The sequence below is a fragment of the Aricia agestis genome, chromosome 8 (assembly GCF_905147365.1).
Source record: "Aricia agestis chromosome 8, ilAriAges1.1, whole genome shotgun sequence".
Taxonomy (NCBI): domain Eukaryota; kingdom Metazoa; phylum Arthropoda; class Insecta; order Lepidoptera; family Lycaenidae; genus Aricia; species Aricia agestis.
In genome coordinates, this window is record NC_056413.1 from 17,534,822 (window position 1) to 17,546,659 (window position 11,838).

General features: G+C 36.6%; 1 protein-coding gene across 1 annotated transcript; it reads right to left on the reverse strand.

Annotated features, from left to right (window-relative positions):
* Positions 1-613: 613 nt before the first annotated feature.
* LOC121729408 (nucleolar complex protein 4 homolog B) lies at positions 614-8,667 on the reverse strand. The gene is made up of 10 exons (XM_042117917.1): positions 8,517-8,667; positions 8,316-8,424; positions 7,485-7,687; positions 7,149-7,279; positions 4,039-4,175; positions 3,602-3,799; positions 2,218-2,389; positions 1,828-1,994; positions 1,367-1,545; positions 614-1,139 (listed from the first exon to the last, which is right to left on the reverse strand). Exons 1-10 carry the CDS (start codon positions 8,637-8,639, stop codon positions 1,020-1,022), a joined length of 1,539 nt encoding a protein of 512 aa, XP_041973851.1. The 5' UTR covers positions 8,640-8,667; the 3' UTR covers positions 614-1,019.
* Between the last annotated feature and the right edge of the window lie 3,171 nt (positions 8,668-11,838).

Sequence of the window (11,838 nt, forward strand, 5' to 3'; positions counted from 1 at the left end):
TGTATATGTACTTGTTATGCAAAAAAACACTAACTGCTAAGGTCTAACCCTCTTCGCCTCTATGTGGCAGGCACTTTATTATTGACTCTATCCGGTTAGCAAAAAAACATTCTTTCTTTGCGAGGTTTAGTCCTATTGTCGTAAAAATAGACTTAAATGAAAGGTAATTAGATAGACTACCATAAAAAAAGCACAAAAAGGGTGTTTTTATTCAAAAAGTTGAAAGGGGCTAGTAGTGTTTTTTTGCATAACAAGTACATATATGTAAATATCGCTAGTACCTGACCAAACACACTGTATATTATATGGAAGCAGGTGTCACGTTAATTTCTGTGAGTTGTATGTACAATTGAGGTGCCTTATATCACATCACGCAGCATTTAAATGAAATCTGGTATTCAGGCAAGATATTTTGAATCTGATAAATTACAAATTTGATGTTTACAACTATTTCCTTACTCTAAAGGTGGATGCTTTGGTTTTATCACTGGTTGATTTGTAACTTAATAATAATGATTAACACAGTGTCTGAATTTGAATAGTCAAAATATTATCTCTGGATCAATTTAGGAAGCCAATTATATTATGTGATGTTTGTAGACAATGTTTCATGTGTGGCGATTTCAATGCAAAAATAATATACTTGCATAATAATAGTAGTAGTTGGAAGAATTTGTTTGTGATGGTTATGGATGGGATATAATAATATTATGATTTCCATGCAAACAATCAGGAATGTAAGATACATCCATTACCCGCAATTTTCAAAATTGTTTTCCATCAAATTTTTTATTCATCCTAATGGACTTTTTTTAACTCAATTTCTTATCCTAAATTTTTATAAAATATATTATGAAAACCGTTATAACATTGTCATCAGAGTTTACTCTGATAATAATACCTACATGGGAGACCCAATATAATAAGAAGTTTCATAAACAAATTGTTCTCACCCTGGCCTGATTTTCGGCAGATTTCATACTTGAAGTGCAATACTTTGTCATCATACCCAGTGCGTTTCAAGCCATCAACTCCCAGTACTCGAGGAGTCTCTCTCCGCTCCCCATGCTCATACCTTGTGGTCGTATAAAGTTTACTTCTATGGTTTTAAATCTCTTCTTTAATTCAGCATCAAACATCTGTTGGGAACGACGAGTACCATAATATTAATACAATTTATTAGACCTTGACTATAGAATATAGTAAGTAAGATTAGGTAGAAATTTTGAAATGAATCAAAAAGTCATTAAAAAATCTCATGTTTTACATTTTAGGAGAGCACGGACTAAGCGACATCGACATACTTAATATAGTAGATAATAATACACATTGTTGAAAAACATTCTACAAAATGGGCGGAGCTTACCATGTCGGTCGGCGGGGCGAGGCTGGCGGGGGCATGTCCGCCGGCGAGCACGCGCGCGGCCGCTGCGCCGACGCCGGCCGCCCAGTGCCGGCGCAGCGCGCGCGCCTCCCACAGCGAAGAGCCCAGCGCGCGAGACCGAGTAGCGCACGATTCCTCCATTATGTATGGATCGTTTGACACTAAAATTATATAATTTGCTTATAATAGAGCTATATAGTTATAATTCAGAATAATATGTGTTTTTTATTCAAAAAGTTGAAGGGGGCTAGTAGTTAGTGTTTTTTTGCATAACAAATGTACTTGTTATGCAACACATACTCTGTAAATATACCAAGTGCTTAAAATATCGCTAGTACCTGACCAAACACTGTATATTATATGGAAGCAGGTGTCACGTTAATTTCTGTGTAAATTACATATTTTCATAAGTTTCAAAATACGGACTATATGACTACACTCACTTATAGCTGGTGAGTCGTCGCAGCATATCATGCGTTTGAGCGCGGGATGGCGCGACAGCAGGTTGCCGACGAGGTGGAGGAGCGACTCGGCGTCCTCGGGCGACGCCAGCAGCGCCAGCCGCGACAAACGCTTAGCGAATGCTGCCACTAGAGCTTCTGGTAAATGCCTAAAAAAGAAATATCATATACAATTTTTTATGACAGAGGATGGGAATTTCCAACTAGATTTATCGTTTAGGTAAGCCCAAGCCATGATTGATCGGATCTCATACCAGAGACTTGGGGCAAATTACATGAAACAAAAACTCCTCTTTTCTCTCTCTTTTATTAATGTAACAAACATTGCTAAAAGTGTTAATTGTAACTCAGACTAAACATTTAAAAACTTACGTTGAACTGAGGAAAATATCAGCGAGGTGGATGAGGCGCTTCTTGTACCGTGTAGCAAACATCTCCGGTTCAAACAGGGCATACAGGCGGTCATATATGTCGGGGTAGTCAATGTTGTGGAGACGAACCAAGTCCAGGACGCCCTGCAGAGCCAGCATACTGATTGGACCACCTAGAAAAAGATAAGTGTTATAAAGAGGCAGCTTTTAACAGTTATATATTAATATACGGTTTAAACTTTAGATTAAAACTAGATAATAAATAGATTTCAAATTGTTAACATACTGTGGGATACAGGTGGTGACCACAAAGGAAGATCTTCCAACCTATTGAGGTGTTATGCTCGGTCAGGCCGGACTCCGGAGCCCCATGTGATACATTTCAGATGTCGTATATATGTCGCAGCCAACTTGTTATCATAGACGTTCAATCAAACAGTTAGTCCTTTGACTGAACAACGCCATTCAATCTCACGGCTAGCTTTTTAATTGAATATTTCAGTCGCTTGAAACATTCAACACTACATCTAATTCAAAAGCAGCTGTTTGATTGAATTAGTTCAGCGCTCACCACTGCAGCGCTAGGTGCGTTTTGTTTACAATATGGCGCCAACTAGCCGGTGTTTTGTGATTTTATTAAGATATTTTTCGTAAATATACGTTACAATTGTGAATTGTTATTAAAGTGGTAGAAATTATAGGGGCATATACGAGTGAATCAAAATTTTAACAAATATTCGAAAGAGAAATTACAGGATTATGAAATGTATCACCAAGGTATTAATTGCAATTATTGTTTTCAAAATGAGTTAGAATACAATTTATTCTGCTTATTATCATTGTGCTTGTGTAATAATAATATTAAGCTAATGGTCAGCTTAGGTAATTTGCCAATTAAACAGTTAGCTAAGCGTCGTCTAGCAGCTAGCTGTAGTGTTGAACGTTGCAGTCCACAAGTCGGCTAAACGACGTATAGCCGTGTGATTGAATGGCGTTGTTAAGTCAAGCTTCAGGCTAGCTGTTTGATTGAACGGCTATTTTAACCAGTGGACTGCGACGTATATACCGACGCGCTCAGAAATCTTCGATAGCGCGATGCAGGAATGTTGGCGAATTGTGGGTACCGCCACACATACTATTATGTTTGTGTAAAAATAAATAATAATATACACTGGTAATAACAGGTAACTAAAAATAGATATCCTAGCAAAAACATAGGCGAGAGCCATGTCTATAGAATACAGAAGGCATCAGTTAATTTATTTACATACCATATGTAACTGGGTACAAGTAATTTGATTTATTTACATACAATATGTAACTGGTTACTAGTAATTTGTAAAATTTACCAACGAGTTGCAAAATATGAAGGCTGCTGAACATACCTGCATCTAGACTGTCACAGAGCATATCAGTAGTGAGATGTGGCTTCTGCAGCAGCGGCATGAGTCTCTCCACGAGCAGCAGCAGAGCCCGCCTGTGTGACTTGGGCTCCTCGCACAGCGGCCACTGGCAGGCGCAGCTCCAGCAGCGGTTGGCGTAGCGACGGCAGATGGACGCGTTGTATGGAAACTTGGGCTTATCTGTAATTTCAAATGATTCAATTCTGAATGTTGATAGTCGTTTTTGACCCACACATTACTGGAAGCGTCACATTTTAAATTGATTGTTAAATGTCTTTATTCTCTCCATGTTGAATCTCATCAAAATTAGTTCAAACTTTAAGTGTGAAAAAGTACTAGAACATTTCACGCTAGGTCAAGTAGCCTAATTAGGTACGGACATAGATTACTTTGAATTGATATTTTTAAGAAAAACTTACTCTCTGTGGAACATAACAACTTGTCTTCTTTTTCCTCATCTCTTTTCTTCTTAGCCTTTATGTCAAGAGATATTTCTGAGGCCAACAGTTTGTCTAATAGTTCCAAGTAGTTCTGCATAAAAATGGATGAGGGAGACCTAAAATACAAAACACAATCATTATTATTTTTTTAAATTCATATAATACATATAATCTGTAAAATATAAATCTTATATTTAATGTATACCAGTATTAGGTAATATTTCAATAAACATATGTGTTTTTTTGCATGGTGGTACAGGCACTAAAAATACTAGACAAAGGAGAATACCCAAGGTCGGTACCATAAATTCTCATGCGTCAATATGAAACTCTTATAGTAATTATTTTTCGAATTCTTTACGTAATTACACGCCAGGAATCCAATTTTTGAACCCGCAATTTAAATTAAAGAATAAAAGTTACTAAATGACTCCCTCCACATTCTTTTAGTGATGTAGTGCATAGAAACCACAGATACAGATTACACATCAAACAATATATTGTAACAATATCGATTCATTCGACTAAAGCAGTTATTGCCATCGTTATTCTAATTTTTATAAATGTACTTGCTTTAATAACAATTTTCAAATAATAATATTATTTATTGAAATAATTCATCAGCTTTTCTCTTTTATGTATGTTAAATAACAGTAAAATTAAGCTAATCCAGTACACCTAATCGATTCAGTGCTGCTATTAGACATGAAATCGATTTTTTTTCATAGAATTCGATTTATCGATGCATCCCTAGCCGACGCATTTTTTCTAACATCTGTCATTGTGACATTTGCGAATACGTCTTTTATTTTTCTGATTAATTTCATAAAATAATAATAAATATTTTAGAACAAGTGTCTACTTCAATGTTTATTAATTATTACAGTCTTGGATAACTCCTTATATTATTCTGAATATATATATTTTTTTTATATGAAATGAGGGGGCAAACGAGCAAACGGGTCACCTGATGGAAAGCAACTTCCGTTAACCCATGGACACTCGCAGTATCAGAAGAGCTGCAGGTGCGTTGCCGGCCTTTTAAGGGGTAATAGGGGAGGGTAGGGAAGGGAATAGGGGAGGGTACGGAAGGGAATAGGGGAGGGTACGGAAGGAAATAGGGGAGGGTAGGGAAAGGAAAAGGGTAGGAGATTGGGCCTCCGGTAAACTCACTCACTCGGCGAAACACAGCGGAAGCGCTGTTTCACGCCGGTTTTCTGTGAGGACGTGGTATTTCTCCGGCCGAGCCGGCCCATTCGTGCCGAAGCATGGCTCTCCCACGTCTAAAGTAAGTATAATAAATTCTATGTAAAAAGGCACAATATTCTATGTACCTACTTACCTATTTCCTGACAAATTATTTAGTCTTTGAATTCACAATTACCATTTAGACTTTAGAGTATAGGTGTTATTTCTATGACTATATTACAAACACTTTTTAAATCATTGTTTTATTACAGCTGACTTCAGATTCTGGTCAGAGCAAACTGAACCAGTGTAGGCTTTTTACCTGCTTTTGGTCATAGAAGAATATGTTTTTCTTGTGGCCAGTCTATTCTACCTACTACAAGAACATATCCTGTAAGATCGACATGAGAGAAACATTATAATTAGACTAGTTCCGTTGCACTTGGTAATAATTTTTGTTTATTTTATGTTATATCCTATTAATATTTTTCATTTTTAGTCCCCAATATTTGATACTGCTGGTAGTGCTTTTAATTTCTTGTCACTATTATTTGTAAGATTTAACAATACAATGAATATATTACATAATATAACTTTTTAGATGCTAGATTATGCTGCTTGCTGGAGGTCAGCTGAAAGGAAAGTGTGACGTTATGATGAGCAAGACTCCAATCGCCCCGGTTTGTTAAGAGTGTGTACAAACAAGCTGCAAGTACATCTAATCACTGTATATTTACCGTATGTTTACCGTTGGTATGGATCGCTCCACTTAGATCTGTATGAAGCAATAAGGAGGGTTTTAGAGTAATGCGGACAAATCCATACGGACCCGTCCGTATTACTCCTTAAAGCTTCATACAGATCGCTCTATACGGTGACGAGTGATCCGTACCGACGGTCCGCGTGACACTAAAACCAGCCTAAAGAATTTTATAATTACTTAATGATTTAAATAGGTATTTTTCTTTTATGTAAATAAAAATGAATCTTTGAGTGTTCACATTGATCATGTTCACATTTTGCAGTACATAATATGTACTACTTACTGATTACTTACTGAATTATGTGTATTAATTATTCATACACTTAGGCTTACTTTACATGTAATATTATTATGTTGATTAATTATTATTGTCCTTAGAATAATTAAGCCCTTTGTGTTTGCCCTTTTTTATTGTTTATAAGACAACTCTGTTCTTCGTTAATGTTATAATGAAGCCGCTGGATGTTTGATGCATATGTATTTGTCAGGACAATGTTTGAATAAAATAAAAATACATTGTTTGTTTTATTTTCGACTCCAGTCAAAATCATGAGCATAAGCCCAATAGCGCATTAGCGGCGGTGGCGGTGGCCATCGAGATACATACCTAATACCTTACTATGAAACCGCCATAGACCACACGCGCACTTGGCCACCAAGCGGCCAGCGGCCGATACCATACTTTCGATGGCCGCTATTGCCTATTAGGCTATATGTCCATTGTGAGAAGTATTTTTACTAAGATGTTACTTACATTTTTGCTTAAATTAAGTACCTAAATTGTTTATGAGAATGTATTCAATAATAATAAAATACACACGTTTCGGTGATGATTTATTACTAATATAAGCGCCTTACTCTGTTTTTAGAGCAATAACGTTCGCTTGTGTATGACCTGTCAATATAATATGCGTTTTGAAGATTTTGAGGTTATTTTCGATTTTATCAAATTACTCTGAAACCCCGGTTTTGTTTACAAAGAAATTTTTATAGGAGCTAAAATGATAATCATAGACTTTAAAGAACCAAGTTTCGTAATGACGCAAAATGGTAAGGGACACCATATATTTTTGGGCATTCTCCTTTAGTGAAAAGCTATAAAGTTTTTTATTTATTTTGGCATTTTTATAAAACTTACTTGCGAAGAGCTAGAGCTGACAAAACCTTTAGTCCATATTGTTGCACATCCTTATAGTCAGAAAATTCTTGAAATCTTGCAATTGGTGCAGACATGGAAGTTTCCGAGTCAAGAAGGACTGTGAAAATGTTCTGAAAGAAAAAAAAAGTTCAAACTTATTAAATAAAGAAGGCAGAATATTACTAGTCATCAAAACACAATGATTAAATTGATCTGGACCAACAACCTCCAAATAACTATTGCATAATTTGTAATATTGAACAACATCAAGACAATGTAAAAAATTATAGGCTCAAAATACTGTTTAAAAATGTAAAGGAAATACTCAATTATTACCTTCAATCGAACAGTAGGGAAGTAATATCCTGTAGTTGGCTCGAGTGGATATTTTCCTTCTGCCTGCATCAATTTGCATGCTGTGACGAGTGCCTGGAGCCTTGAGTTAGTTTTTCCTCTGCAAATGCACTCTAGTGTCCTGGTCAATGCTGCTTCATAGCATTCATTTAACCATCTCTTGTACTCTGCTTCTGGGCTGTGATCTAAAATAATATTTGACATTGTTCATCAAGGTAAGTCAGTTCATCAGGATACAGCTATAGGAGCAGGTTGAAAAACATTACAGCAAATCAATGGCAAAAGATAATAACAATAATAATAATAATAATAATCTTTATTAACTCAAACATTTTTACAAGATCTTATGAAGACTCTGACTCCCAAACTAGGCAATGCCTAGATAATAAGTTGGATGCAATTTTACAAAACTCCTACTTATGTATTAAGCTGTACCTCACAACATTGATACATAAGTAGTTTATATAAATATCTTATCACTTTACTTATTATATAAATTTATGTAACTCACGGCAAGTATATCTACCAATAGTGTATAGTACACACATAAATCGAATTAGCAAGTGATGGATTATTTGTGTAAAGCTATAAACTATGTTATACATAAGACACAGCCATGTTAAGCATTCAATTTGTCACATAAACATTTATGTAACCACATCTTAAAATTGACAGTAACTCTGCGAATATATAAGCCGCTGAATGGGTAGCCCAAGATCGTATGTGCGTAAGCCGTAATAACAGCCTCTACACAAAACAAAGTATAATACATGCGAGATACTGAGTATGTACCCATCGCAAGTAGCTACGTACCCACAGGCTTCAGTGGAATTATCTCTTGCACCAAATCCCCTCTTTTCAGTAGCTCCGTAAAGAGTAATTCCACGGTTAGTAATACCGGCGTGTAATTATCCGTTTCCGTCTGAAATCACAGAAAATTATGATCGAGTATAACGTAACCTAAGACGCAATTTGATGTCGCGATAAACAAGTATATCCAAAGTTTAGACGTACCTCAAACAACTGTAGGATATCAGCCAAGTTATTAGCATGTTTTCTAGAGCTCAAAAACTCATTTGCTTTATTACGCAGCTGAGCCGAAATCATTTTGCTTAGATTTTGTTGCACAGCAGCCATTTTTGTATTCAAAAGAACTTGCTCGTGTTGCCAGTTGCCACGACGTGAATTTTGTTAAATTATTGCCATCAATGATATAGGTATATAAAAAACCATAGAGGAATCAGGAAAATAATATCTAGTTAATGATTAATACATATACTTAAATATTTATAGGTTTATGGATTATTACATAGACTTAATATATATGGATTATTATAATGTAGGTAGTAACCAATGATGTTTTAATAAAGATGGTGTATGCTCATACAAAGCGGTCCTCAGAATTTGTTCCCATAGACATAATATATACTGTCGTATATATTATGTCTATGTTTTGTTCCTATACGACATATAAATACCTACCTCTGGTATATATCTATAAATCACAACAATGAATGTAATAGAAAAGGATTGCTATATATTTTGACAGGTTGCACTTGACAGGCGCATCGGCGCGCATGCGCGACATAGATCAAGAGAATACTGTTATTGTTGAACAGAAGAGACATTTAATAAAACAAATTGTTTGTTCGATATTTTTTTATTATTCTATACATATTATAATACAATAAAGTCGGTCGTAACTCGTAGGAAAACAAAAGTGTACCCAATGTAAATAATATTTTAAAAAATCCTAATACATGTGTGGCGGTACCCACAATTCGCCTAACATTCCTGCATCGCGCTATCGAAGTTTTCATGAGCGCGTCGGTGTATATACGACAGCTGAATTGTAATCACGTGGGCTTCGGCCTGACCGAGCATAACACCTCGCTCGGTCGAAAGATCTTCCTTTGACCGCCACGTCATTATCCCACATTGGTGACCCTCGACAGAACACGCCTCCTTCATCATCATCACTCCCCGCCCCTCCGCACCGCACTAGCCAGCATATCGCCTTATCGGGTACATCGTCCACTAGCCGCAATGTACCGCGGCTTGGGCGACTCCGCATCGGCATCATCGGGCTTTCTCACTACACCGACCGGTCAGCAAGCAGAGCACATCTCTCCTGGTCAGCACGTAGCATCGGCCCCGCACGGCAGCTTATCCGACTCACTGAATCCCGTGCAGCAGCTTACAGTTCCGACTCACTGGGACTCACTGCAACAGTTCCGACTCACTGGGACTCACTGGCACTGGGCGACTCAAGCGACAAGACTTCAAGATTCGACCTCCGGTCTTCGGGGGGGAGTGATATGGCGGTACCCACAATTCGCCTAACATTCCTGCATCGCGCTATCGAAGTTTTCTGAGCGCGTCGGTAGGTATACATACGACAGCTGAATTGTAATCACGTGGGCTTTGGCCTGACCGAGCATAACACCTCGCTCGGTCGGAAGATCTTCCTTTGGCCACCACACACATTATGCCACACATGTAATTTTTTTTCTCTTTGTCTGTATATAGGTACATAATATAGAGTTACTTTAGGAGTTTAGTCCGGATATACGTCCGAGCTAAACTCTTAAAGTACCTTTATAATCCATACTGCCCGGAAAAAGGTACAGTTCCCGCGCGATAAACGAATTTTGGCGCAACGGAGTTACGGGCGTCATCTTACTAGATGACGCCCGCAACTCCGTTGCGCCAAAAATCGTATCGCCCCTTATTTTAAGTAAGTATAATATATATTTTAATCTTAAAATAAAGGGGCAAACGAGCGAATGGGTCGCCTAATGGAAACAACTACCGTCACCCATGGACACTACATCCCTGATCCAAAATGAAATCAGATTGACATACATCGCGACTTACAGACTAATATAGTCACTAGTCAGGACCATATTGAAATATTGTTCGGAGATATTCGTCGACACGGAGGGTATAATAACAATCCAGCTATAATTCAGTTCAAGGGCATTTATAAAAAATATTTAACCACCTGGAACTGCGGTCTTCTTTTACAATTGTATACTTACCGGTGGACCATTTTCCAATACTTAATTGCTCATCAGCAGTTAATAATATAAATAACACTTGTGGTGGATGCATTTATGGTTAAGAAGATCTAACCAAGGATGATATATTTTTACCAAGTGATAAAAAATCTCAAGATAATGTTACAGTTTTAACTGATATCCTTTATGTTCCGGCCACACTAACGAGAAACGCCGTTAATTATCGCGGTAATTCTAAAACATGTATTAGCATTATCGCCTTTACATGCCACTAATTAAAAGCGATAATGCTATAACATGTTTTAGAATTAACGCGATAATTAACGGCGTTTGACGTTAGTGTGGCCATGGCTTTACGAGGAAAACGATTTATGTAACGTGGAACAAATCGTTGGATATATTTCAGGTTGGGTTTCCAGAAAACTTTGCGAACGTTTGAAATGTGAAAGGTGTCGTTCATCTTTGTTTACCGATGAAAAATTAAGGTTTCACAAACTGGTCACATTGAAAGATATCTTGGAGGTTTACGTTTTGCTTCACCCAATGTTTTTTTAGTCTGCTTATCAGAAAAATTATCAAAAAATTCATTTAAAAGAACGGTCCCTTTTTCGGTAATTCTCGAGACATTCATCAGTTACAATATACTATTTTGAAATTTTTTAATCATTTATTTTATTTATTTATTTTGTTTAATACTGTATAAAATAATATTACAAAATACAAGAAATCTTGCCGCAAAAACTACAATGAGTTGATCTGGACAAGATGTGGTCGCATTAGTTAACTTTACACAATAGATGTTTTTAGGGTTCTGTACCCAAAGGGTAAAAACGGGACCCTATTACTGAGACTTTGATATATGTCCGTCTGTCCGTCAATTGATAACCTCCTTTTTTTGAAGTCGGTTAAAAATTGTGCTCTCTTGCCGATGAAACCACAGGCACCGCAAATTTTCTCATCCTTTTGGCGTAGTATATTTGTCTTGGTCTTCAAAATGGGCAGAACATATTGTACTATTTTTTTCAGGCATCCAGTTATACTTAGTTCTAAAGGCATATTACTTCTGTTTTATAATACTTATAAAAATACTTACTTATAAAATGTATAGATTTATAATATAATACCTATAGACCCACCCCGGAAACCGAGCGGCGCATGGCGTACTAGACAGCTTACCTATCCATAATTTAATTTATAAAATAATTAATCTAACATGGTTTGGGCTAAATGTTAAAAGGGAAAACGCATGTGTTGTTTTAAATTAAAAAATATTAAAACGAAAAGATGTTTAGGTACAATATTACGCAATTAGTTGA